This window comes from Gamsiella multidivaricata (assembly GCF_025024155.1).
Source record: "Gamsiella multidivaricata strain RSA 2152 chromosome Unknown BC939scaffold_60, whole genome shotgun sequence".
NCBI lineage: Eukaryota > Fungi > Mortierellomycota > Mortierellomycetes > Mortierellales > Mortierellaceae > Gamsiella > Gamsiella multidivaricata.
The window spans coordinates 155,330-182,455 of NW_026251768.1; the positions used below are offsets into that span (position 1 = coordinate 155,330).

The following is a 27,126-nucleotide window of genomic DNA, read 5'->3' on the forward strand; positions in this document are numbered from 1 at the left end:
CTCCACAGCTCCGCATACGCACCGTTTTGCAGGAAGGTGCATGCCCTAGGATAATCGCCTATTCCCTCTTCTTGCAATAAATATGCAAGCACCAAGGTGCCACATTACTGAAAGCCCCTCGGTAGCTGAATTAAGGGTATATGACATGGGGCGATCCCACCTGGAGCTCTATCCTTTTTTGGCGCAGAAACAGGACGCAGGGGAGTTGCACTTGCATCTTAAAGAATGGTGAATAGGGTAGCCAATAAAAATAAAAAATAAAAAAAGTCTAGCTTCCTGTAATTGCAAGTATTACTACCAATCGCACGGAAATTTCGCCATCGTTGAATGCAGGGCGGTGCTGTCCAGCTGGCCCTTTACGCCTTCACACCTTCATTCGTTTCATTCACTTCGCCTTCCACTCTCATTCATTCACCAGCACGTCATCCACCCACCTCTCTCGATCCAACCATGCGCGCTTATCTTTACGACAACCTCGACACCGACTGCAGAGAGCCTCACGAGCTCTCGCCCTCAGTCCCAGTATCGGCCGAAGAGCTCGCGGCCTCCGGAGTTCTGTACTGGCGGCTTAAAGACGAGAACTTTACTGAGCAGATTGACAAAATCTGCGAGGAGCGCAACTACAAGAACCGCGACCAGGTATTGCGATTATTTATACTGAGAGAGTCCGCCGTTGGGCTTTAATTGCATCAGGAGACGGATATGGGTTTTCTGCAGACCTTTCTTGACAATGATGATGCGCTTTGCTTTATGTACATTTTCAGGGTCCATTGGGTTTCTCACATCGGTCTTTCACTCTATCTCGAATTCAACTCTTTGCGTGTTGCATAGATCACTGTCTCCAAGGAGGGTCTCGGTGACCAGTTTGACGCAAAGATCAAGACTTTCTTTGCCGAGTATGTACTCTATCCTGTCTAGCCCACAGTTGCATGGCTGCAGCTAAACTTCTTTTCTTATGCAAATGCCTTTCTCTACCAAGCCCCTCTTTCCCCCTCCTCCTTCGAACAAAACGCGTCCGTGGTCTCATTATGGGCTTCATTGCTTATTTCCGTACTGCTTCGTTTCTCCTGGGTCGATTTTACTTTTAGGCACTTGCATGAAGACGAAGAGATTCGCGCCATCCTCGAGGGAACTGGTTATTTTGATATTAGAGGTGACTCCAGACAACTTCTCTGTCATGTACCTTGCAGATCTGGCGTAGTTGCTCATTTCAACATTAACACTAATATCACCCACTGCGCTTCTTCAATCGGACATTGCTGATATAGATAAGGATGACCGCTGGGTTAGGATCAAGGTCGAGGCTGGCGACTTGATTGTTCTGGTATGATAGGTCACTTCTAATGGCTCGAGTCGCCTTTTTTCTTCTTTTTTTTTTTTTTTTTTTTTTTTTTTTGCAAATGCTGACCACAATATGTTTCTTGGGAATCATGGACATAATGCATCTAGCCCGCCGGAATCTACCACCGCTTCACTCTTGATACCAACAATTACCTCAAGGCCATGCGTCTCTTTAAGGAGGACCCTGTCTGGACCCCTTTGAATCGTAAGAACACGCAATTGACTGAAATAATCCCAAACCGTCCCCTCTACTCGATATTTGCAGTGCATCTAACTTGGATCCTCTTTCGATAATTCTTTTCTAGGACCATGCGATGATAACCCTTACCGCAAGGCTTATCTTCAGACCGTCACTGCCATTTAAATGGAACAGATCGTTTACTTTGTCATGGAATGACCAAGGGGGTTATACCTGCACTTTCATAGACGGATTGCTTTCTTCCGCCGTTCCATCTTCAGCTCATTATAACACACCTCTATCTCCATTCAAAGGTTGCAGCAATATCTCGCGGACAAAAATAAAGCGAGTGATGTTCAGCATAATCGTCCTCTAACTGCCCTTGTGCTGTGCAGTTAACCATCGCTTGGCCCATTTTCATCTCGTCTACCCTTTTTTTTTTTTTTTTTTTTTTTGCTTTTCCAATTCGGTACTCTCTACTTACAATGATATCAAAACATCTTAGTCAATATAGCTGCGTGGAGATGCAGCGCTGCTGTTTGCAGGAGGCGCTAAAGGGCTTCATGTCCCCGGACCGCATGTCTTGTACCCACTTTTTTATCCGCAGCTTCTTGAGCCAAGAGTCCTCATCACAATCTAGTAGTCTGACATATTTAGCATTTAGTGAACTATTGCTATTGAAAGCAAGCTACTGCTTCTTGATGTCATGAATAGCATTATTCGTCTCCGTAATGGTACCGCATTGCGCACCATATCTCTTGCCAAGGGCTCCATTTTTTTAATTTTTTTTTTATTCAAATCGTATTATGGCACCACTTCAAAGCAAAATCGGCTTTCGGTCGGATCATAATCCCAGTGCAACCCAACGACTGCGCCCACAGATGCCGCATTAGGTGAACCATATTTCATGTCTTTGATTTTCCGAGACTCCTCTGCTTGAACAACACTGCTCTGGGTTCGTACCCAAAGACATAGGGAATCTTTGGATGCCTCATCATCCGGACTCACGGGTTTGGTGGGTGAATCACCTTCTGCAATCGTTTCCTGGTTATACATCTGCTGCTGTTCGTATTCCTCATCTTCATCTTGGAGATGTCGCTCCTGTTGCTCAACCACTATCGTGGCATCTATCCAGAATCCAATGACCTTTTGAAGCCATTGCTCTCGTGCGGAGGGGGGTAGTCTTGAGACACTCTGTGGGTTCTGATGTAAAGGCTCAGTGTTCTCGAATATCATCACCCCTATTTTTTGTCCGCTGGGAAAGATTCCATTTCAAGGTGAACAAGGCCGGCGGGAAAAATTATGTTAGCGTTGAATTGTACATTCTGAGATATCAGGAATGGGGTATTGAGACATTATATAATACATGGTCACTCACGACGCTCGCTCGAGCCACTGTTGGCCATCCTTGACCTCGCTCATAGCCTGGCTTACTACTTTGATGTATTCTAAGCGCTCACGGTTTTCGTCCGCGAATCTCGTTGCCAGGGCTTGTAGGGGTGTTACCGTCCGCTGTGCGAAGGATGAGTATGCCTGGGAATATTGCAATGCGTCATATTCACGATTCTGCTCCTGCTCCTGCTCCTGCTCTCGTTCGTGTTGTTTCCCTTGTTCTTCTTCCTGGCCCTGGTTCTCCTGCTGCCGCTGCTGCTCCTGGTCCCCTTTTCCTTTCTCTTGCCCTTGTCCTAGCTCTTGCTGCTGATTACTCTGGCCTTGTTGAACTTTACCCCTTTCCTGCTCCTGCTCCTGCTCCTCCCCCTCTCCTCCTTGCCCTTGCTCTCGTTTTCGGTCCGGTTCCTGCTGCGTATATATGGACGTCGACGGCTCAACATATTCCTCTACATGACCCTCACCCTCGGTAACATGGACCATCGCTCTATTATAAGGCAGATGAGTCGGCAGCACACAAAGCGATGATGCCGAGAACTGGCCACCTCCGATATCTAGAATCCGGTCTGGAAAGCACCCGACCAACATGACAAGTGTCGGCGGAATGGCCTGGTAATCCGAATCCTGCTCTACACCATGTTCGTCAACAGTCGGGCTATGGCAACGACCCTCCGCGCTATGTCCAAACGTCCGACCTTGAGTCGACTCGGAATCCAGATGCAGGCATCGAAATAGAGACTGGACATGCTCTACGGTGGGCGCGTACCGTATCTGGATCCTGGACCAAAGTTCCGGCTGGAATTTGTCGTTACTGGATTGTGCCGGGTTGCTATCACCCGTCCCTGACGTGGCCTTTGTGTAGTCCATCCTGGCTTCCTTGTCCTGGCTTTTTTGGCTATCGAGTTGCATTGGTACCTCCGGAGGCACACTCGTTTGGGTCTGGGTTTGGGTTTGGGTTTGGGTCTGGGTCTGGGTCGCGGTGTTGAACTCATCCTGGACGTCGGAACCGCGCTCGGAAGGAAACAAGTGCCGCCAAGGGTCCATTGAAGAGTCTGGGCTGGCTACTGAGCTATCTCCTGCGATCGGTGTCTGGTTCGATTGCTCGCCCGCATAGAGCTGGCGCTCTTGACGCATCCATGCCCGTAACCTGGCCTTGGACTCGGTCACGATCAGGACAGTTCGTTGTTGTCTCCGCGAAGGTGCTCCTTCCTGCTCATGGCCCTCGTCTCCTCGCAAATGGTTCAGAGCGTACTGGAATATGTATCTATAACGCGTTTTTTTTTTTTTTTTTTTTTTTTGTTTTGCGGACCGTAGGATGGACATGTAAAACTGTCAGTATCCCAGCCCTTTTTTTTTTTTTTTTTTTGCCACTATTTTTGTACTTGCTGACATCACACAGTGGGTCGTACCGCAATGGAAGGTCCATCACCAGAACACTGGACGAGTTCTCGATGACGAGTTGTGTCCTCTCCTGTTCCGTGACATGTCTTTGTGCGTGCGCTGGGAAAAAGTTGACGACATTCACCATGGAAGAGGTGCAACGAATGAAGGAATGAACGGGCAGGAATAGGGGGTACAAAATTACAGCGCCAACTTTCTTTTATTTTCTTTTGACTAGACGCGAGCGCTATTGATGGATCTCCACATAGTTGGCTAACAAGAAATACAACAATGAAGAAATATCATCAATAAGCTTCCTGTCAGTTACAGCCCCAATACCGACGCGAATATCTATAAAAGACGAGTACTTACATGGGAAGAGACCCGTCGTTCCGTCCCGAGCCTGACCGCTCCACCAGTCGTCCGTCACGAACTATGGACGAGAAAAAATATATGAAGTGATCGGATTAGATCCCTGAGATGTGCGTCTTTGCAAATACGGAGCACAGAGTCGTGCTTCTAGGAGCTCCACTTACGTCAATGTCCTTAATGATATCTCCCTCCGAGAATGAGATCTCGTTTGGCTCCCCTGCATTGTAGTCGTAAAGGGCAACTGCCGTGGGCTTGCCAGAGAGCGCATCGTCGGCCGTAGCATGTCCGGCCGAAGTGGGTTCGTGTGCATCCTGTGCAGCATATGCGTGGTGCTCATCGTCATGCTGCTTAGTAGCAGTAGTAGCAGCAGCAACAGGAGCTGCCTGTTCTTGCGACTGCTCTATGACCTCGACATAATTGGCTATAGAATCAAGGGTAACGTAGTCAGAAAAAGTAAAAAATGTACCATAGCTCTTAAGCGCAACATAAAAAACGCAAGGCGTTCATACCAGGGAAGAGACCGCTCCTGGTACCATCAATACTTTCACCGCTCCACCAGCCAACGTCAAGCTCGGTGACATTGATGATAGTCTCGCCCTCGATCAGCGACATCTCGTTCTCCTCGGCCTTCTCGTAGGAGTAAAGGACAATAGCCGACACTGAATCAGGGGCACCTCCGGTATGCGCGTGCACGTCCTCTACACCGTGATCAACTGCCTGAGGGGCAGCAGTGGTCGCCTTAACCTGCCTGCTGCGCTCTTCTTCCTCCTCTTGCAAACGTCTCGCCTCCTCTTCTTCTTCCTCCTGCTGGCGTCTCTGCATTGCCTCTGCCTCTTCTTGCTCTCTTCTCCGCTTGGCCTCTTCCTCCTCGCGCTGCTGCTTCAAGCGTTTGTCGGCAGCCTCATGCTCCTCCTTCTCGCGTTGACGCTGCTGCTGCTCTTGCTGTCTCTTGTGATCCTCCTCTTCCTGAGCAGCCTGATCGCGGGACTGCGCCTCCTCTCGAGCCTTGGCAGCCTCACGCGCAGATCTCGCAGCATCTTCAGCGTCGGCTCTCTCGCGCTCCTCCCTTTCTCTGGCTGCACGGTCTTCGCGTGCACGATCCTGGCTTCTCTGAAGTTCCTGCTGCTCACGCTGCTCCTGAAGACGCCTCTCCTCAGCTTCCTTCTGAGCGCTGGACTGACCATGTGCCTGTCGTTCTCTGGCCTCGCTAGCCTCAATCTCGCGTTTAATGCGTTCCCTCTCCTCCTTCTCCCGGGCCTCGCGCTCCATGCGAATTTGCTGTGCCTTGTTCATGCTTGCTCCGGTTCCCCTGTCTCTGGCCTCACTCGCCTCGATCTCCCTCTTGATCCTCTCTCTTTCTTCCTTCTCGCGCGCCTCGCGTTCCAGACGGATCTGCTGAGCCTTGTTGACAGTGGGCTCAGGTGCGTCTGATCGACCGTAGCTGGACAGGGAGCTGGGAGGAATGATCTTGTTGAAAGTCGCTGGTCCTGTCGATGCCGAATACGAAGATCCTGCAGAGCTCTTCCACGATCTTTCGGGAGTGCTGGGTTTTGGTGGGGTCGAAGGAGCAGATGTTTCCAAGGGCTTTGACGCGCCAATTCCGTACTACAATATGTTACATAGGAACTCGTTAGAAAAAAGAGCATTCAAAATAAAAGTAAAAAAGTTGGAATGGTCACAACTGAAATGAGGTCGCATGGTTTTTCTTATTTTCTTTTTTTTACCTTGGGCGCAGGCGCAGGCTTGCTGGGGTTGCGCTGCATGGCCGCAATGTCTGGGATCTCGGTCTTCTTGTATGCGGACTGGAGAGGAGAGATTTTCTCCTGCTGGTAGGTCTCCTTATGAACCGAATACTTTGAGCCAGAGCTCTCATTAACTCTCTTCATGATTTGAGCAGGTGTGACATCGTCCTCGCAGCGGGCATTGATTTGCAAGTGATATCCCTATATATATATATATATTGGACAGTGTGGAGAGAGCAACGAGTTAGTTACATCCTGTACTCGACAACGACCACTCAAACAAAGGGAACCTGGCATCGCATATAGCCATCTCCTGAATACTGAATACGGTACCTTGAGGAACACAGAGACATCGGCCAAGTGGGAACTGAAAAGTCCCTTCTTGGACTCGGGGACACCTTCGCCGCACTAGAATATCCAATTAAAAAAAAAAAAAAAAAAAAGCAATTGGAGATAATTGGGAGCAATTGGAACGCAATTGAGGACCTTTTTTAGTCAAAGTTCTTGCCGTTTATCAACCGCAACCGCAATTCGAAGCAGGGCTACACGCAAGCGCTCCCCCCCCCCCTTCTTGTTCCTGAAAATAGAAAGCTGCGTTGAGGACTTACCCAGCCGATGAGGATAAACTTGTTAAGTTGGGAATTGGGGTCGACGACACGAACAAACGCGTACTGGATCTTGCCATCCATAAACTCCTCCTCCAGCTCCTCGAGTCCGCCATTGCCCTGGCCGAGGACTTTGAGGTCGTTTGTGGCCTTGTCGTAGCCGAAAAGCGCCCAGTTATCGCCGTTCTTGGGGTCTGTGGGTCGGAGGATGGATTCGTAGGCTGCCTTGAGATCATGACCATGGGTCGTGAAATTGACTTGGAGACTCATTGTTGATAAGCTGAAATGTAAAAAGGGGTAGTGATGTGTATGTTTTTTTGTTGATGGCGAGTGTGGGGAGGATAAAAGGTGGATGAGGAGAACAAACCAGGTGTAAACGGGCTCAGCGCACCTCCTGTACTAAAAACGTCACAGGTCGCGCACATACGCGGTTAGATTTATTCGCGGCAAAACGCGTCGCACGAGTGACAGAGTACATTCATGCTATGCTTCTTTTTTTTTTTTTTTACTAACCACCAACACAACATGGAAAAGTGTGTAGAATGGGTACAGAAATGGATATCAAATACAGAGATGAATATTCTACATACACACTAAGTAAAGGCATCTTTCTACTCAGAGGTGGGTCCAACCAGGTTCTCGATCGACATCATATTGGCCGTGCTTCTCCTCCGTCCACCCAAATACCCGCTCTCTTCCTTCCACAAGGCCTTCTTCACCTCGGCCCCGTCTGCCCCACCGATTTCCATCCCGCTGTCATCACCGTCATCTTCATCATCCGTAGTCTGATAGCGACGAGTGAGCCGGTCTTGTTCCGGCATCGCCGACAAACTGTGATATGAAACGTGGCCAACAATGCCCTCCGTAGGCAGCTTCTCTTTCGCTTGCAGCAGCGTCAACGGCTTCGGCGTAGAAAATGAGCCAGAACTTTCCTGATCAAGAAAATTATCACGAGGTGAGATTGGACTGGCAGGCGTCCAAGGCGTCGTAGTCGGACACATGCGGCCTGATGATGACAATGATGATGATAAAGGCCCTGAGCGAGGTGAAGAGATCCTTAATGCAGACAGGCAACGTTCTCTAAAATCCATCGTCCAATGAGGCTGCTGCTGATGAGAATATCGAGAGAATGATCGAGATAATGACAACGGCTCCTGTTCAGCGGACGCATATCCAGGAGCAGGCTGGACAAAGGATGAGATACCAGGCAGCGCTGTGAAATGCCTAGGGGCCGAGTGTTCTGTAGCAGATTCAGTGCTCCAAGGCCACTGGCCCTCAGTCCGTGATACATCAGGGGTCCTTGGAGGCGATGGAGGATACATGTGTGAATGAGATGAGCTGGAACTGGACCGAGCAATGGTCATCTGCATTGGTTGGATAGCATTGTGCATAGGCAAGGAATGTCGACGCTCATACGGCTGAAAGCGTGCCATGGAACCAGACATTGTTACAGAATAGGATGGTGGAGATGAGGAGGTCCTTTGTAGCGAAGGAGCAGCGTTGACTTTGGTGTACCGCTGAGGGAATGGAGGGCTTTGATGCTGTAATGCATGTATACGGTGGTCTTGGATCATGATCGAGGGCATACTCATACGCCGCTTCTTGCGCTGCATGGTAGTATTGAAATGGTTCTTGATGGCATTATCTGGACGACCTGGCATGTACTTGGCCATCTCCGCCCACCTGGAACCCATTTGATTATACAATTCCAAAATACGTCTATCTTCTTCAGGTGTGAAAGGGGTCTTATTGACTACGGTTCGCGTTTGGATTGGAATGTGAACGCGTTAGCTCCAGACATAAGTGCGATCGCACTACAGGCGCATAGCAACATGAAACTTACTGGTGGGATCGAGGTGGTTGTGCCACCGCTCTCGGCACTGCTTGCCGGTGCGCGATCCGATTTTGGTGGCAATGAAGACCCATTTCTCAGGGCCATACGTGTTGACCATTTCACTCAGCTTCCGATCCTCCTATGAGGTGCCACAATCAAGCTGAGTTATTATCTATGATACATTCGCGATTCATCTGCCCTCATGACATTGCGCATCCGCATTATTTTCTCCTCACCTCTTCTGTCCAGGGGCCTTTCACCTGCTTGGGTCGTGAAGACGAAAGTTCACGCCACCGATGCTGGCATTCGTTCCGATCTCGTGAACCGTCTGGAAAAGCATATTCAGCTACCGACCTCCACAACTTTGTGCCGCAGGCTTTCACAGCCTCGTTTAGAAGCTGATCCTAAAGCAAGCGAAACAGTAAAATGTGAGTTCGTGTCCTTTCCCACTTTGCTACAAATTGAAGCGCGTATTGTGTTTCCCACAAGTAAATGAAAAACAACACACCTCGTGTCGTTGCCAGGGCCTGCTTCTATAAGAGCCTAATTCATGTACTGCTACATATCGGGGATGATCTGAGTTTTCAGGGTATGAGATAGAGGGATGTGCGGGGAAAGAGTGGGCTGCTCCTGCGGGTGGCGAGCAGCCGGGGGACTTGAAGCTCATCCGCTTCATCGACGCCTCCATGGCCAGATGCCTCGTGTTCAAGGGGGATAATGTTGACGGAGCCTTCATATTGTGGTTTGAACAGGAGTAGTTGTTTTCGAGTAGAGTCGCGGAGGGAGCACGGAATCGAAGGTTGGTCCTTAGGAATGAAGAATTTATAATGGATTTTGGAATCGATGATTCAGCCGGGCGAAGCATATTTTGGTTTTAAAAAAGTTCCCGTTGGCTAATGTCCAGGAAAGAATACGCCGGGATGCGATAGAATGATCTGAGGTGGGGTTAGAGCCGAAGAACGAACAAGAAAGAGAAGAAAGAACAAAATATGGCTATATGGCTCCTAGAGAGGAAAGAGAACATGCTGTGGCGCCGTGCCTGTACCTGGGAAGGAATGGAATGAAGGAAAAAGAAAGTTGAACGAAATGAATTGGGTCTTTCTTTGTGTCTCGGCATGGAAGCAATGCAGACCGGGAGAGGAGTAGTACCGACTGAGAGGGCAGGGAAAGGCAACAGCGAGGAGTCGCCCGCAATAGGAGCCATGGGGTTGACATCCACTCCATGGCATAGACCCATGAACAGGAGAGCGATATTGCTGTATGCTGAGTCGCATACGAAACAAACAAAGGGGCGAGAAAGCTGTAGGGAAACGGATTGATATTATCCATAGACAAGGGAAGATGAATCAGACTGCAGGAGCGGCTCGTCCAAGAAGCGTTCCCTACTTCAAGGAGACGGACATCTTTGGATGGACAGTACCGATTTTACGAGAGATAACCACGGAAGGAAGTTTGTCGTGCCTTCGGCTCATGCAATGGCCAGAGTGGGCAATCTCGTCTTTGCGGCAAGAGCACGCCCCGGATACAAGACATGAGCCCTTTATTTCTACGCTCCCATGTCGATGATCCCGTCCTCAATCAATAACGTCGTTACCCAGGATGATGCTAACCAAGACTGTCCTTGAAGTCCACGTTTCAGGACACACTACAGCAGAAAGTAGTTTCCACAATCAGCACGGGAAGCATCAGCATGCTACAGAACCAGTCTTGTTAGGATCAGGCCCTCTGGCAACAGCGCATGGATGCGATAAGGTAATGGTTGAAGCCTGCATGAGGTACACAGGTAGTGTTTCCATGAAAGTCCTAGCCTTATAGCTGTCATATTAGAAATGAATACATTATATGCGAGACGATCCAATGCGTTGTTCATCCACGTAGAACCATAAAAAGGAGCTTTCCATTCGCTCACTATTGGTGAATGGCAAGAAGCATTCTTCGATTGTAGAGAATAGAAAATGCCCGAAAATGGGCCAGGAGATGTCGTTCATCTAAGGGGGGTCAGCCAGGAGTTTAAGCAGACGCGCTATTTCCACGCCTGCTGCTATTAAGACTATTCATAACGGCACATATAGAAGGACACTGAAGGGGGCGAGCGGTTGTGATGCATTCAAGCATTCATGAGTAACGAGAACCTGATAAAGATAACCTGATAGAGATCAGCGAAGACACGAGATATGGATGATAGATAAGGGCAAAGAAAAAGAAAAGAAAAGACTCTGTTCTGTAGCCTTTTCGTTGATGCAGATTTAGGAGGCTGTCCATCAAGGGTCAAGGCTAGGGCGGACCCTTGAGCGGTTATGACATATGGACCTGCTAGTGCCTGCTGAAAAAGAGGCGCGCGCTCATTTAAACATGGCTGGCGTCTGCTCTGCGTTGTATAATACAGGAAACACGCACCGTCTAATCATGCATTATTAAAGGGGAATTTATGTATAATAGTTCTAGATAGTTCAAAGGTGGACTTTGATCATGAACGACGAGCGTTCTCGAGTAGGATGGGCTCGTCCCTGGCAGGGAGAGGGGGTGGTGGCACGGGGCGCTGCTGGCCTCGCGCTGGTAGTGGCGGTGGTGGTACGGGGCGCTGTTGGCCTCGCACTGGTGGTGGTGGCGGCAGTGGTGGTGAGACCGGCGATGAGGTGGCGGCATCGTCTTCACTACTGCGGTTGATGGGTCTATTCAGGTTCTTCATCGACATCTTGTACGCGGCTTTCTCGGCTTTGCTCTTTTTCCTAGAAGCAGCCCAGGTACGGATCTGTTCGCGCTTACGATAGCAGACGATAGCACCAATTGCAACTGCGACAAATATAGACCCGACGATGATGAGAATGATCTGCCAGACCTCCATGCCGTTGAGGATGGGTGGCAAGTCAGGTCTGCCAGCTGGAACGATCACATATGGAGGAGATTCCTGAGATTTCCAAACCTGATATGCCATCAAACCATTGAAGGGCGCATTGTAGTCCAAGGCAACCTGTATAGCATACAAAGGATTCTCGGTTAGCGAGCAGTTTTTTCACAGGCGATTTATCTCAGATCCATGAGATGAGACACCCACCTCATTCTGTCTCCAATCACTGCGCTGGTCCTGGAAACGATCATTCTTATCGGGGCCTCCAACAAGCGCGCCGTAGATGGTGTATGCTTCCTTTTCAGGATATGTGTCGATGGTGTCCGCATTATTGCCTCCAGAGGCAGGGGCAGAGTGAGGATTCACAGGTGAATTGGGATGCACACCCACGACATATGGGGTCTTCTCGGGATTGTCGCCCAACAGGTAATTGATCTGTCCAAGTGCAAACGATCTGTAGTTGTCAATCTTCCCCTGAGTGGTCGAGTCAATCTTAGTGCCTCCAGCCGTCGTCATCTGATTCGCCAACAGATGCAGTGCAAACGCAGCATTGGCTGCCACGACTGCAGAGTCATCGCCTGAGTTTCCTGCACAGTAATACAGTCCGCCTTTCGTAAACGCGCAGGGTTTGGAGGCCCTCCTCGTAAAGCCCGCGAACGCCTCTGCCAATCCTTGCCACTTTGTATTGTTATCGCTCGTTCCTGTCGTCGCCCCGGCCATGAGGATATACACCAGTCCAGTCTTATCATCCCATGTAACCGGGTTCGTCTGGACAGATTGTGCATTGAGTTGATCAATGTATTTGGCGGCCTTTTGGGCATAGACAGAGTTCTTTGTCAGTTTGTACATCCAAGCAGCGCCCCAAGCCAGCTCATCCACGAAACCAGACGAGGCGTAGCAGCAAGTGACTGCAGGGACAACAGTCTGGTAGACTTGCTGAGGCAAGGCTGTTTCTGCCAGGAGGAAAAGGGAATCGGCATGGGTCTGCAGAGTGTTGGAGTAAGCTGTGTCGTTGAGTTTGTCGCGATAAAGCATGGCGCACGAGGCGAAAGCTGCAGCCGCATCCGCCATCACATCCGTGCCTGGTCGCGTGTTGTTGACCTGGAATGTTGGGCGTGGCTTTGGAATAGAGGTATCCGGTCCCCAGTAGTCGTTATCGACCTCACTTAGACCGACCTATAGAAAAGATGATGAGAAGCCATTAATCATAAGAGATCATGATCCTTTTAAGACGGAAGCTGTTGAAGCAGATGAGATGACACGGCTCTGATACCTGGACATAAAGCGTGTTGTTGTTGGGATGGGCCTTGATCAGCCAATCCATACCCCAGCGAACCATCTGGTCAAGATATCGTGTCTGATTGGCGAGCTGGTATCCGTCCCAGAACTCTATGCCACCCCAGCAAGTCTCTGACATGGTGAATGTCAATGGAAAGATGAACTTGAGATAATCCCCTGCATCAAAGTATCCCTATCGATGATAGTTTGACGAAATTGTTACGACTGTTTCAAGACATTTGGTTTCCAATGAAATAAAAAAGATGTCAGAACCTACCCCTGAGAGATCCACACCGACATCCTTGCCATCATCCAACACGGAATCGTTGCGCTACGGGGGGGATGAAAATAGGCTTATGTTATATACGGCAGGGTACAAGATAAGATGAAACAGCGATGGGCTCAATTGAGTTGCTGTTGCTTACCCATTTAACACGCTGATCTGCAGGGAGCTTGCCTGCGCGCTGGGCTTCGTAGAACAGTAGTGTGTAGTCGAGCAGCCTGCAGTAGGGATGAGCGGGATAAAGGTGTCAAGTGGCATTCACAGATTTAAAGAGCAGCAGCGGTGTATCCTTTGTCCGAAGTTTCAGCAGGAAAGATGGATATAACAATTATAATTATTATAATAATTATAATAACTATAATAATTATAATAAGAGCTGGGCATGTATAAAACATTATTTCATACTTGATGTATTCGGGATCCGGGTACGAAGGGCTCGATATGTTGTCCCGGGGCTGGTCTGGGAATGTGGGGTTCAGGGGCAATGGCTGGTCATAGGGAGTTGATGTGGGCTGAGCTGAGGGTGGGGCAGCTGTGGGACTGGTGCTGGGTGGGGCCGAGGCAGAGGGGCCTTGTGCGGCTGCCCCGACGAGGAGGGCGACGAAGGCAGGCACGACCCAGAGCGAGGGCCGGGAGGGAAGCTTCATGGGAGGAGGGTGATGGGGGGAAGAGGAATGAAATCAGTCCAGCACAGGAGGGAATGTTGAATGCTGGTATAATGGAGATGCGTTGGAGAGATGTGGGCCACGACCAGGGGGACGGTGCGATGCAGAGCGTGACAAACGAGGGGAGTGCGTGCGAGAGAGGGAAGTGTGGGCAGGGAAGAGAGCTCCACAAAGACCACAAAGACCACAAAGACTGTTGCTGAGAAGAGGAGGGAAGAGGAGGGAAGAGGAGGGAAGAGGGAGGGAAGCAAGCGAGGGGAGAGAAGGAGCAGAGGAGCAGTCGACAGAGGGGAAACAGCGGACGGAGCGAAAGAAGGAGCGAGCGAAACGAGATGTCATCCCAGCCATGCGCTCAGTCTCATCGAATCTGAGGCGGAAAGCATCCAATGCTACACGAGGAAACGAGGCAACAACAAACACTGTGGGCATAGCCAAATAACCTTCCACGCCTGCTGAGAGCGTTCCTTTGGCGAATCAGTCCGATGCAATCGATTGTCCAGAAATAACTCTGTCCGACAAAGACAAGAAACGAACAGACACTGCGACCCCTCCTCGTCCCGTCTCTCTCACCGTGAGACGGAAAGGCCACGCATTAATCGCCAAAAACATTTATCCGCACAAACACAGTAAGAGCCGTGCAGCTGCCGTTTCTTCTTTTTATGGTAGGCCTCGGATCATTTTTGTCCACTCCTCTCTCTCCATTGCACCCACGCTGTTAAAGTGGATGGTCCGTCCGGCGTCTTGGGCTTTTGCTTCTACTTTTACCCTCTTACTTTTACTCTTACTTTTACTCTTACTTTTTTTGTTTTTTTTGTTCTTTTTGTTCTTTTTATTCTTTCAGGCACATTTCTCACAGGCGCCGTAACAGGTAACCGGTCCGGGGCAAGACAGATATTGCCGTTTGAAACCTCACCATCCTACCTCGTCTCCAAATAAAACTGCCCCTGCCCCTGAACCAATAATGAAATCGATCGATCTGCAGACAATCTCTTTCATTTCAATGAGCAGGCCACACATTCTCCGCTATAGCTTTTTGTTACTTCATACAGACATTCACAGCAATAGGGTCTCACTGCCCCATAAGAAACAAGTCGCTCCGCTCTAACACACTCCTATCCAGCGCATTTAGCGATCGAACAGACGCGGCTGTTACTACAATACTTCAAAGACCGTGGAAATGGGCGTCGCGCGGAGTAGGACGAGCCGCTTATCCGAAGGAGGTACTATTTCGCTCGGCTGTTACCCAACTCTTCTAGTTTACCGTACAAAGGCGTAGGATGTTCCTTTGATCCTCTTCATCTCAAATACTTGTATCTACTATGCTGTATCATTAAAATAGTCATACAAGTTTATTTAATAAGAGAAAAAAATGCGTTCAAAGCTGATGTATCTTGTCGCAAGTAAGATTCAAGGGGGCCACTCTTCCTGGATAGTTGGTTTCACGGCTTCTGCACACAAACGACTCTGTTATCCCCTAAAGTTACGTTTGGCAACTTTGAGCGCATTTTTTTTGTAGTCAAGCAGATAAAACGCATTTGCCACTGTGACAAAAAGCGTGGGCCATCTCCGTGTAGTCATTGTGCTTGCTTGAATCAGGATCTCTTTCCTTTGCTCAGACTATCCACACACTCAATTAAGTATCCCACTATGTACTGCAGGGGACAGTTGAATGCTGAAAGGCCTAGTATTACTGAGTACTCTGCTTTATTATTCTCTTGATCATATATCCTCATGCAAACAGGAATGGACTGGTGCAGATGGGCATCCGTCTTTTGATTGCAAAAATGTATGAAGAGTACCAAGGATAAGGACTATCATTCACATGTCGGTATAAGTTCTAGCAAGGAGGATGAATGGGGTGTCATACAGATGTGGCTGCAACGTCACCTCTGCTTATTTCCCTGACCATTTTTGCAAAGGAGGTGTGCTCATTCCCTTCCCCCACTTGCACTTGACGAGCCATCTTTCTGAGCAATGTGCCGTCAACGATTTCCGGCCGCTACCTTGTGAGAACTTACATGAGACAAGAGAGAAGAATAATACTGTTACCTACAGAACGATGTTTGGGGATACTTGGAGCGTACGGACGACGACGAGGAGGAGAGGTGTACCTGTTTTTGATTAGAACTTTAGACAGTTGTCAACCCTGGCTGGATCGATCAAATGTACACTATTAGACTATCGTGCGCACGCACCCGTCACATATAAACCTTCCACTACGTAGAGGTTGCGATGGATGATTGGACCAAACCTAATTGGCGTTAGTCAAGATGCCTGTAGTCTATTGCCTCTGTCTGTTTGCAAGCAGCCCTGGAAGTTTGATGCAGTCAGTGGTTGAGATAGAGGGCGCAAAAAAGACGGATGACTGCAGACTGCATGCACGAGATAGTCCACGAGGGGGGGGGGGTAGTTGCCAGGACTAAGGGTTGTCTGCAAAGAAAGCTCTTGAGATGGTCCATGCGACGGCGGGTGGTGTTATGTAACAGCGGCAGGGGCAGGGTGTGCAGATGAAGGAGTGTATGCAAGCATATATGTAAGCCCACAAGGGGGAGAGGAGAGGGGGGTTGCCGCCAGTGCTGCAGCAGTCGAGAACAAAGGACGATAGGGTTTAACTAATTTTCTCGTGCCTGAGGGGGAAAGGAGGTTCGTGTAACCGCAATTTGGCGAACATTTCCCACTCGTGCTTGGAGTGCAATGGATGGATGTTGTGGATGTTGTTTGTTCTCCTCCACCGAGCGAGCCTGACCTCCAGCTCGATTGTGTACATGTACACATTATTACCACAAAACAAAGGCGCAATAAACAAACAATCGGCTCTGCCCCCCGTCACTCGCATCGGAGGAAATGGCCGGCTCGTTTCCCTGCTGCCTGCTGTGTCTGCGCGCCTCTTCTTACTCCTTTGCCATTCCGCCATCCCTTCCTCCATCACGCCCCCATCCCCTTCCTCTTCCCCATTCCCCATTCCCCCTTCGCATCCGCATCCCCATCCCCACCCTCCCATTCTCCTTCTCATCACTCGCCCCTTCACGGACTGGCCCCCCTCCTGGGTTCTCACACTACTCCCTCCTCCTTACCTCAGCCTCTCCTTTCATTCCCAGCCATACTGCGTCCTAGCCCTCTCATCGACATCGGACCTATCTATCCGCACCCACCGTCCCATCGCTTCCTCTCTTCCTCTCTGCTCTTCTCGGGTATGCGCAGCCATATCGCTCAGTTACTGTCCCACTAGTGTGCCGCACATGCACTGCACGCTATAATCTGCAATCGTCTCACATCTCACCTATTGTTTTGCTGCCTTATCTTGGTTCACTCAGACCCCCCGCAGAAGAAAAGAAGGAATTAAGGAATTCGGGCTACTTTTACGACAACAACAACAAACCTTTACGACCTAACGGACATCACGCCTCCGGCAACTCCACTGCTATCATGGGAGCTCATTGGAAGCGCGAAAAGGTGCAGGACCACAAGTTCGACTTTATCAATGTCGATGACTTTATAGACAACTCGTGCTGGCTACAGTTCCGGTACATGCTCGTGTTTGCAGCCATCATGAGAGGCATTCTCGTGTACTGTTCCGACATCTTCACCGCCGTCAACTTGCTGACCAACTCGAGTCAGACTTCCTTTATCCCCAAAACCGGCATCGAGCTCGATCTCCTTGGCAAGTTGCCCTTCGACGTCTACAAATATCTGTTCTCGGTCTGCATTCTCCTGGGCTTCGTGCTCTTGGGCTTGGAGATTCGTAGGGCGAAGATGATCATCGCCTCCAGAGATATCTCCTATGCGTTTACGTCCCTGATCGCCAGTCGCTATTACACTGTGAGATCGTATCCACATTTTTGCCTCTTTTCTCAGATCAACAATTCGAAGAAGACGGTGGATGAGATCGCCTTTTTCTGCTTCTTTACTTTCCGAAGTAAGTTGACTGTGAAGGAGACTTGGATGTTACCCTACAATAGACAGCAGAAGCCCCCGGCTCCTCACTAACCATCTCTCTTCCCTTTTACTCTCTGCACAGACTGGAAGCGACTCATGTTGGCAGACGCACCCCGACAGGTCATCAATGCAACCGTTCTCTATCAGGTGTTCCACAATCATCTTGATAATACTTTTTTCGATTGGAACATTGTAGTCGGCAGGGGTGACGATCTTATCTTCAAGAAGATCACCCTCGGAGCCATGATGTTCACAGTCGCCATGTTTGCGCTCTCGTTGATTATGCTCATCAGCGCAGTCATCCTGTATATTCCCTTGGTCAGCCATATCCAGGGTAACCTGAAGGAATACTGCTGCCACAAGATTGATAAGCGGTACGTCTTAGTCCTTGCTCAGGGTCATGTCCTCAGTAGCAAACAAATAGACTAACCGTATATTTTTTTTGTGTCATGGCTGTTAGTATCGATGAGTTGATCAAGAAAAAGACAAAGAGCAGAGCAACAGAGGCACTTAACGCCCAGGCAAAGGGAGGAAAGAACAACAAGAACAACATTGCGATGAACAACCTTAAGCAACCAACTCTGCCGCAACTGGACCTGCTTGAGGCTCCGCCACCACTGCCTGCTACGACCCCGCGGAATGTATACAACCAGGTTTCGACGCCATCGCCTTACCCTTCCCGAGGAGGAAACGGAGGATACGGTCAACAGCAGGATCATAGCTACTACAACAGTCCAAGTCCACAGCAGGCAGGATACACTGGTAACTACGCTTCAGAGGACTATTTCCAGGCAAAACCTCCTTCAAAGGTGCAACAACAGCCGCAGCATCAAGCCACCGCCTTTGACCCCTATGCCGAATCTGCGTTCACGACCGAAGACATTTATGATTCCTACAGCAACAAGCAGGACCAGCAGCAGCTCCAACAAAAGCCCGGCCGTGACATGTATGGCGACTACTATAATACAAATCCTTCGGCTCCTCAGGCTCCATCGCGGCCAAGGCGATATGATGACCATTCGTTTCAACGAACTGCGTCGCCCGTGCCAGGGTCCCAGCATGGCTCAGACATGGAAAGTAGCCACAACGGAAACAACGGCCGGACCTACGTTGCAGGCAATAATGGTTATGGCGGCGGTCATTATGGTAATGGCGGCAATTACAACAACAACAATGATGGTGTATATGGTGGTTACAGCAACGACTATTACCCGTCCAGTGGTCAGGGCGCACCGAATGCGGCGTTTTCGCCTTCTCAACGTTCTCGACGACAGGACACGGCACCTTCGCGCAATCAATCGACCAGGAACGGTGGATACTAAGGCGCGGTATAGAAGTAATGCTTATATATTTATTTATCTATTTATTTATTTTATTTTACTTTTTGTAATTCTCAATAATAATAACGACCGAAATGGACGTCTTTATGGCGAATGGCGAATGCTTTTTTTAACGAGGCTGAAGGCAGACTATAAAGGAGGATGTGGCAGAGTGAGAAGGAGGGGCGTGGGCTGCAGCGACTGGTGAGTTTGGGCGTCAGGGCTCTATTGGGGGAAATCAAAATAGCGTTTGTTTGTTTTGTTTGTTTGTTTGTCTGCTTGATGAGCGCGTTTTGGGTGAATATCCACCTGTAGAATAGTATAGTATGGATATGATATATATCTATAGGCCCTCTACACGCACTGCAGCTGTGCCTGTGCACGCTGATTGGCTGGCAGTATTCTAGGGACAAGTGTGTGATGTGATGAGATGAGATGAGGATGGATGCCTTTCTGTCTCATCGAGTCCTTCTTCTCCCACTTCCCCCCACATCTTTCTTTTTTTTTTTTTTTTTTTCCTTTTTTCCAACACTCTCCCATCCCTAACGATTAACGCCGCCATCCACGCTTCTTCTCTCCACTCCCTTCCTCCTCTCCGTTCGGGCACATCATCCCCCCTTCCTGGACTAGGTTTGTTTACGACTCTCATCAGGCTTCATCTGTCCAACATCCTTCAAGACCCCCCAAGCCCAGCGAATCGGTCTCTCCATCGCTCAGACAACCCTCCCTCTCCTCCTCCAGGGCTTTACCGCTTTCCTTCTTATTTCTTTTGCAGCAATGTCCTGGACACTCATCTTGTCGAGTGTTGTGATGGGCGGCCTCATCTGTGTAAGTGTCCGCATTCTTTACATCACGTCGTGAATGGATGAAAACGCATAGTACTCAACAGAGACCTCTTTCTTCTTGTTTTTCCCTTTTTCACAAAAACGATATCCAGGCCATCTCGGTGCTGTATCTGATGAGTCCCAATCCACGCGAGTCCACCGAGTCTGAAAGATGCTACCAGGACTATACCCATCTGTCTTCCCTGATTAAGGAAGAAAACGACTACCAGCAACGTCTCAAGGATCAGGCCTCCTCCTCCGCCCTCTCCTCTGCATCCTCGCCATCACCATCACCAGCACCAGCACCATCCTCGACAACAGCACCAACAACGATCCCGCCCACAACACTAAAGAACAAGAAGGTCGCAGGAGGAGCGACCCGATCTGAAAAGTACAAGACCCAGCTCCCCCGTTTGACTCGCACAGATGAAGGATCTCCTCAGAGGACTCTATCGGTCGTCGTGCCCGCCTATAATGAGTCTGAACGGTTGCCGATCATGATGAAGGAAACACTCGAGTTCCTGAAGGCGCAGTCGCAAAGGGATCCCAAGTTTACGTACGAGATCTTGATCGTCGATGATGGATCGCAGGACTCGACCGTCCGGGTTGCGCTCGAGATGGCTCAATTGGAGGCCAATGTCGATATTCGGGTGCTGAGCTTTGAGAAGAACAGGGGAAAGGGTGGCGCTGTGATTCAGGTAAAAAAAAAAAAAGTTATTCATGGAATCGTTATGGATCCTATCAGATCGTGAGAGACAGCAGCGCCGAGATCTAATTATATTTTTTTTTAAAAAAAAAATAGGGCATGCAATACACGCGCGGAGAGTACATCTTGATGGTCGACGCTGATGGCGCGACTCGGTTCTCGGATCTGGAGCAGCTGGAGGTCAAATTGAAGCAGGCTGAGAAGAACGGACTTGGTGTCGCTGTCGGATCTAGAGCTCACTTGGTTCAAACGGATGCTGTTGTCAAGGTGTGTTCCCCCCTTTCCTTCCATTCAGCTTCCTCGCATGTCCCGCCTTGATATCTAATGTGCATTCGACGCTCACCTGCACTTTTTTTTTTTTTTTTTTTTTTTTTTTCCTAGCGCTCGTTTATTCGAAACTTTTTGATGCACTCGTTTCACAAGGTCGTGTATATTCTCGGCATCCGCGGCATCGAGGACACGCAGTGCGGCTTCAAACTCTTTACACGCAAGGCAGCCCAGGCGATCTTCCCGAACATGCATGTGGAGGGCTGGATTTTTGATATCGAGGTGCTCATGATTGCTCAGCAGCTCCGGATCCCGATCGTCGAGGTGCCCGTGGCCTGGCAGGAGATTGATGGATCAAAGGTCTCGTTGATGAGAGACTCTATCCAGATGGCACTCGATCTGTTGATCATTCGGATGAATTACATTTTTGGCATCTGGGCCATTCAACCGCTCAAGTCCGCATCGGTATCATCGGATCAGGATGCCGCAAAAACGAAATAATTAATGAAGCAGTGGCTGCAAGGGATGCGGAATGTCACCGCATCCGGTTACCAACTCAGGATCGGATTTTGGACACTAGCCCTCCTTACTCTCTTAATGACCATTCATGAGCATATTTTTTTTTTCTCTTTCTTGTTCTTGCAAGAACTTGCAAGAACTTGCTGCATTGAATAAAACATCCTAAAAAAAGACTGGCGTGACAAGAGCTGATGATGGATCTCTAAGTTTTATGGCACAGTTTAAAGAAAATGAAAAAAAAGAACATACAAGCACAATGAAAACACCCTTCCGCCTCACTCCTGACTATCCATTTAAGCACCGATCTTCTTGTTGAGGGTACGCTTAAGGACACGGGCAATGACCTCTGTGTCAGGGAAGGCAAACATCTCCAAGTTCTGAGCGTATGGGGTAGGGACATCAGCACCGGTAACACGGACAACAGGAGCATCCAGGTAGTCAAAGGCCTCGCTCTCCATGATCTGAGCACAGATCTCGGATCCGACGCCGAACTGAGGCCAGCCTCCCTCAACGGTCACCAAGCGGTTGGTCTTCTTGACAGACTTGATGATGGTGTCGATATCGAGAGGACGGATCGAGCGCAGGTTGATGACCTCAGCCTTGCAGACGCCCTCCTTCTCCAAAAGCTCAGCAGCCTCCAATGCGAATCCAACCGCGCGCGAGTGCGCAACAATAGTAAGGTCCGAACCCTCCTTCTCGATCTTGGCCTTACCAATCTCAATCACAAAGTCCTTCGACAGCGCAGCCTCGGACATGGGGAAGTGAACACCGTACATGAGCTCGTTCTCCAAAACAACAACAGGGTTAGGATCGCGAATAGCAGCCTTCAACAGACCCTTGGCATCCTCAGAGTTCCAGGGAGAGACGACCTTAAGACCGGGGACAGATCCGTACCAGGCAGCAAAGCACTGCGAGTGCTGGGCAGCGACACCAGCAGCAGCGCCGTTGGGGCCACGGAAGGTGATGGGGCAGGTGACGTTACCGCCAGACATGTAGTGGGTCTTGGCGGCAGAGTTGACGATCTGATCAATGGCCTGCATAGCAAAGTTCCAGGTCATGAACTCGCAGACGGGCTTCAATCCAGCAAAGGCAGATCCGACAGCGAGACCACAGAATCCAGACTCGGTAATGGGGGTATCGATAACGCGCTTGGGGCCAAACTTGTCCAAAAGACCCTTGGAGACCTACAAGGAAGCAATGCAAAAAAAAAAAAAAAAAAAAGGACGTTTGTCAGGTTCGTTTCCTGAGCAACATTGCTTTGCATCTTCGTATCTATTCCCTCGCAAGAGCGTGAGAAATATGAGGAGATATAGGGAGAGGCAAGGCAACAAGGTAGCTGAAACCGGTGCTGAGAGGCCTTGGTGAGCGGAACCCGTAGATGCAGCTGTGCGGATAATGAAAGTGAAGGGCGGGATAACGAGGATGGGTCCGCGATGCGGACACAGTCCACATCTTTGCCGGTGCTGAGAAAATTATTTTGGGGCAAAACCTTAAGCGCCCTTGTCGTCCGCCGAAAAAGATCAAACCAAAAAATGCCCGCTTCCAATCACCTCGAGAACTCGACGTCTCTGGAGGACAAATCGGACGGGTGCAGCACATATCAGCCCTTGTGATTACCTTGTAGGCTCCGTTGTACTGACCGACTTCCTCGCCCATCAGGTAGACCCTCTCGTCTGCAGTCATCTCCTCCTCCAAGGCAGCATTCAGCGCATCACGGACAGTCATCTGTATCGAAGGAGAGGAACAGAAAACAGTTAGAGACAGATTCTGGCCAGTCTTGGGTTTCATTTCGCTGGACCATGTTGGTGGCAATGGACTCCAGCACAGTGTGGTCGAGTCGAGTCGAATCGATAGCCCTCTCCTTTGAATTGGGCGATTACTTTTTCTATTCCAACTGACCGTGGGAGTCCATTTGATTAATGTCGTCGTTGTTGTTGCGCAAAAAGAAGCGATGGATCGAATTCCATATTGGTGGGTAAGTAAAAAAAAAAATGATCTGAAGAGATAAACAACCCAAAAAAAATAAAAACAAAGAGAGCCATGGTCACTCAAACAAAATGGGCGGTTCCTAGCAACGCGCGCCCGAGATCAGCAAGCAGATGGTATCCCTGCCATCGACGTAAACCTGCTCGTTCCAGCTGCGCGCCCATCTGATACCAAGAGAACTAGTCCCAGACATTGAGACTACGTCTGAATGACAATTTTTTCAACGATGTAGCATTTTGTAAAAGATAGCCATGCCGTATCCTTGACGTCAAACCTTGGCCGAATAATTAATTATTATTTTTTGTTCTCCCTGGTTGGTGAGTCCTGTCCTTGGTCCGTGAATAGACAATTTTTTTTGTTGTTGCGGGGGGAGGGGGGCCCTCTGAGGACAAGGACGCGACCCCAGATGGTGTGCCGGGCATAGTGGACTTGTATGGAAGAAATGGTTTGTTTGTTGTTACCTCGATGCCACCCTTGGAGTTGTAGGCGCGCTTAGCGAGGAGGGCAGTAGCAGCGACGGGGTTAGTGGAACGCAAAAGGGCATGGCGGACGGAGGGGATGGAGACCACGGCGGCCTTCTTCAGCATAGAGGACATGGCGGTGAAGTATGAGTGGGGGGTGAGTAGAGGGTGGGTGGGAGTGCGTGGATGGAGAAGGAAGGAAGGAGGGGAAAGAAGGAAGGAGGGAAGGAAAGAAAAAGATGGAGAGTGGGCGAGGGAAGAAAAGAAAGAGAGATAGACTATCGCCTCTTTTCATGACGCTGAGATGTAATGTTGATAAGTTATCCTGCCTCGCTCCCAGTCCCATCGCAGCGGAGTATGCTGCTATCACTTTCCACTCTCCACAACCGCAATACGTCCACACACACGCACATCCAAACCCTAACCTTCAATTGCTTCCCCATCACCACTACCACCACTACCACCACCACCGCCACCGCCCGTGCTGTCCCTTCCCCTTCCCTTAACTTGCCCATGCCCTATCCATTGCCCCGTCTATTTTCCCTTCCCTCAAACCTCTTACCGGCCACCCATACACCGCGCTGTTATCATTCTCCACACCGACCCTTATCCGCGTAGAATGAACACCCACTGCTCCGCACACTTCACACATTCGCACAGACATACAGTGGAAGCAACCCAGATTTCCGATTGTGTTCACAGTTGTACCAAGTTCCAGCGCGCTCCGCACATAGCCCCGGAAACGAGTGTTTCCGAAGACAAATGAGCGACCCTTCCCCTTCCTCTTCCTCATCCTCTCATTCCCATCCATCGGGTGTAGTAGGAAGCCATGTGGAGAACCTGAGCTCGCGATCTGAAATCGGGTTGCACGAAAACATGCCCCTAAACCTTCTTCTATTACTAACTGTTCCCTTGCGGCGAAGCAATTGAAGGGAAGGGAGGAAGGTTTTTCTTCCTTTCTAATTGAGCATTCATAAGTCCGCGTTCACTGCACAACACGCTGTTCAGAGTTGATTTTCAGCTCGCGGTGAGAGTGTGAGAAAATTGCCCGCCATTTTTTTTTTTTTTTACATTTTTACAGGCGCCTTTGTCACACAACGCGCAACGCATCCAAGAAACACTTCTCTCCCCGCGTCTATAATCTTTGCAATAATAGTCGACACGCGCAAAGTGCGCGACTGACTGCTACTGCGCGCCAGAGTACCCTCTCACAGAGACATGTCAGTCCAGCAAAGCAGGCCTCGCCTATTGCTAGAGCCATAACGACCTTGCTCATGAATTGTACAGGACACATTTTGTTTTCTATGGCCAAAATGGCTGTTTACTTTATTTTATTTTTAGCAATGAAGATAAGAAGTATAAGTGTACAATAAACGATGGGTGGTAACAAAGGAAAAAGAAGCAATATGACAAAGAGTTGAAAAGTGCAATGCAAATGCGCTGTCCTCCAGGTCCTTAAACCAAAAGAAGGGCGTTCACGCAGCCGTCCAGCTCTGGGTTGTTGGTGATCTGGGCGTATTTACCCCACACAACCTTGCCTCCTGTCGTAACCAATCCCAATTCAGACACATTGACCTCGATGACCGTACCCTTGGTCAAGACACCAAGCTGTGTGTACAATGGGCTCTGAGGGTTCTTCTTGACTCCAATGATCGGCAGGCAGAACGTCGCCTTGAGCTCAGGGTGGGTGACATGGGCCTTCTTGTAACGCAAAGCCGAGGGACGAATGAAACGCTCGTACTTTGGAGGCTTACGGGTGAAGCCATCTCCAACGAACGTCGCCTTCGTAACCATGCGCTTCCATGACTTGCCCTTGGTCTTTCCTGAGCGGAGCACCTTGAACATCTCATCCTCAGCAATACCGCGCACCTTTGGCAAGGGCACGTTCCATTTGCCTGCCTTCTCCTTACGCTTCTGCTTGATCATGTTGCTCAACACCTTGGCGCGTTGCTGACCCTCACGATCCAGCAGATAACCAGGAACAGCACCTTCGGGAACAGCCTCCGTATCCTTCTGTTTGGCGTTCTTTTCTTCATGCTGCTTGATACTGTTGAGTCGTCAAATTGAATTTGAATGCGCCGATAAGAGAGGAAAAAGAAAAAAAGAAAATCAAGTCAGCAAGCTGCTCTAATGCACAATTTCGAGCATTCCTTCTATGATCCAGCTATTGGAAGTCCTGCTTAGTGGTCCTTGTATTCTGTATCTCCTGATTTAACTGATCACGATCCATTTTTTTTTTGTCGCCTGAGCTCACTCATGCTCTATGTATCGGTCTGTATATGCCAAACTGCTGTCTTTCCGTTGATTCTGGACAACCTGTGATGTCTGTAAGGCGCTGGCATACATGGGTTGATATCCTGGTTGTCAATCGATTCCAGCTTCCTGTAGTCGTCCTTGGTAAATACAACTGAACCCTTGCAGCGGCACGCTGAAGGACAACGAATTTTACGTACGTCTTCTTCATCTGGATCTTCTCCGAGTGTCTCTTCTTGTTGTACATCTTGGCTCTCAGACCGGTGACCTTTTGCGCAAACTGAGAGCTCTTGTGGGCCTCACGGGCCTCTCTCTTACGTCTATACAATTGCACAAGGGTAGCAGCAAGATAAGTGTGGTGAGTAATGGCGTTTAGAAGAGACAACGAAAGGCAAAGCATAAGCAATGCGTTCCTGCTGCTTTCATCCTGACATAAAGCAAAATTGCGGTCCTTACTTGCGCTCAGCATAGTCGAGCCTGCGACCATTCTTCTTAATGGACTCTTCGATATATTCGTTCTGAGGCTGTTATACGGAAATGGACAGGGGAATCGATAAGAGAAGCATGTTAGCGAGGTGGATGAAGGCTGAAGAAAGGCTGCCCAAAGATAAAGCCAGCTGCTCCATGCTGCTGTTGAGTGATTCAAATATGCAGCGATGTAGAGACGAGTCAAGCAGTCAAGCCGGATGCGCTGTTTGTAATGTAATTGCTGTTGTGCACTGATGAAAGGGATATAGTTTACCATGGCGAGGTGCGGTCTGGAGCGAGGAAGTGAAAGGAAGGATTGTAGTAATGCAGGTCCAGTTTACTTCCACATAAAAAAAAAAAAAAAAAAAAAGCGGAGACGTGGCTTTGTGCCCTATTCAAAACACAGACCAGTTGAGAATTAACTGTGATGGGAAATACCTCTGTTGTAATGTGGAATTAGTAGTCTGCGTGA

At 49.3% G+C, this 27,126-nt stretch overlaps 9 protein-coding genes across 9 annotated transcripts; 3 read left to right on the top strand and 6 right to left on the bottom strand.

The window, feature by feature from the left end:
- Positions 1-268: 268 nt before the first annotated feature.
- Positions 269-1,951, top strand: BC939DRAFT_460020 (ARD/ARD' family-domain-containing protein). Its single transcript, XM_051556814.1, has 6 exons — positions 269-639; positions 832-896; positions 1,089-1,153; positions 1,269-1,324; positions 1,450-1,546; positions 1,647-1,951. Exons 1-6 carry the CDS (start codon positions 328-330, stop codon positions 1,703-1,705), a joined length of 654 nt encoding a protein of 217 aa, XP_051409413.1. The 5' UTR covers positions 269-327; the 3' UTR covers positions 1,706-1,951.
- Positions 1,952-2,302: 351 nt separating this feature from the next.
- BC939DRAFT_460022 (uncharacterized protein) lies at positions 2,303-4,466 on the bottom strand. The gene is made up of 3 exons (XM_051556815.1): positions 4,318-4,466; positions 2,898-4,172; positions 2,303-2,774 (listed from the first exon to the last, which is right to left on the bottom strand). Exons 1-3 carry the CDS (start codon positions 4,434-4,436, stop codon positions 2,324-2,326), a joined length of 1,845 nt encoding a protein of 614 aa, XP_051409414.1. The 5' UTR covers positions 4,437-4,466; the 3' UTR covers positions 2,303-2,323.
- Positions 4,467-4,482: 16 nt separating this feature from the next.
- BC939DRAFT_414019 (uncharacterized protein) lies at positions 4,483-7,365 on the bottom strand. The gene is made up of 7 exons (XM_051552971.1): positions 7,011-7,365; positions 6,736-6,810; positions 6,385-6,603; positions 5,170-6,265; positions 4,825-5,081; positions 4,661-4,721; positions 4,483-4,561 (listed from the first exon to the last, which is right to left on the bottom strand). The coding sequence occupies exons 1-7, from the start codon at positions 7,275-7,277 to the stop codon at positions 4,536-4,538; spliced, it is 2,001 nt and encodes a 666-aa protein (XP_051409415.1). The 5' UTR covers positions 7,278-7,365; the 3' UTR covers positions 4,483-4,535.
- A 1,192-nt stretch (positions 7,366-8,557) lies between these two features.
- On the bottom strand, positions 8,558-9,107 carry BC939DRAFT_378133 (Homeodomain-like protein; the record flags this gene model as incomplete). The annotated part of the gene is made up of 3 exons (XM_051551710.1): positions 8,558-8,760; positions 8,851-8,980; positions 9,078-9,107. Coding segments are annotated over 3 exons (363 nt in total), but the record flags the coding sequence as incomplete, so codon positions are not given.
- A 2,201-nt stretch (positions 9,108-11,308) lies between these two features.
- BC939DRAFT_479548 (Six-hairpin glycosidase-like protein) lies at positions 11,309-13,897 on the bottom strand (the record flags this gene model as incomplete). Its single annotated transcript, XM_051558861.1, has 6 exons — positions 11,309-11,812; positions 11,897-12,865; positions 12,963-13,160; positions 13,245-13,298; positions 13,393-13,468; positions 13,656-13,897. The coding sequence occupies 6 exons, from the start codon at positions 13,895-13,897 to the stop codon at positions 11,309-11,311; spliced, it is 2,043 nt and encodes a 680-aa protein (XP_051409417.1).
- A 3,360-nt stretch (positions 13,898-17,257) lies between these two features.
- On the top strand, positions 17,258-18,385 carry BC939DRAFT_262751 (uncharacterized protein). The gene is made up of 2 exons (XM_051551074.1): positions 17,258-17,831; positions 17,934-18,385. The coding sequence occupies exons 1-2, from the start codon at positions 17,342-17,344 to the stop codon at positions 18,278-18,280; spliced, it is 837 nt and encodes a 278-aa protein (XP_051409418.1). The 5' UTR covers positions 17,258-17,341; the 3' UTR covers positions 18,281-18,385.
- Positions 18,386-20,491: 2,106 nt separating this feature from the next.
- BC939DRAFT_484768 (nucleotide-diphospho-sugar transferase) lies at positions 20,492-21,468 on the top strand (the record flags this gene model as incomplete). Its single annotated transcript, XM_051559269.1, has 3 exons — positions 20,492-20,692; positions 20,797-20,967; positions 21,082-21,468. 3 exons carry the CDS (start codon positions 20,492-20,494, stop codon positions 21,466-21,468), a joined length of 759 nt encoding a protein of 252 aa, XP_051409419.1.
- Positions 21,469-21,779: 311 nt separating this feature from the next.
- BC939DRAFT_400327 (thiamine diphosphate-binding protein) lies at positions 21,780-23,211 on the bottom strand (the record flags this gene model as incomplete). Its single annotated transcript, XM_051552535.1, has 2 exons — positions 21,780-22,670; positions 23,104-23,211. 2 exons carry the CDS (start codon positions 23,209-23,211, stop codon positions 21,780-21,782), a joined length of 999 nt encoding a protein of 332 aa, XP_051409420.1.
- Positions 23,212-25,051: 1,840 nt separating this feature from the next.
- On the bottom strand, positions 25,052-26,976 carry BC939DRAFT_460053 (30S ribosomal protein S8e). The gene is made up of 4 exons (XM_051556816.1): positions 26,929-26,976; positions 26,643-26,710; positions 26,387-26,506; positions 25,052-25,980 (listed from the first exon to the last, which is right to left on the bottom strand). The coding sequence occupies exons 1-4, from the start codon at positions 26,929-26,931 to the stop codon at positions 25,389-25,391; spliced, it is 783 nt and encodes a 260-aa protein (XP_051409421.1). The 5' UTR covers positions 26,932-26,976; the 3' UTR covers positions 25,052-25,388.
- Positions 26,977-27,126: the final 150 nt, after the last annotated feature.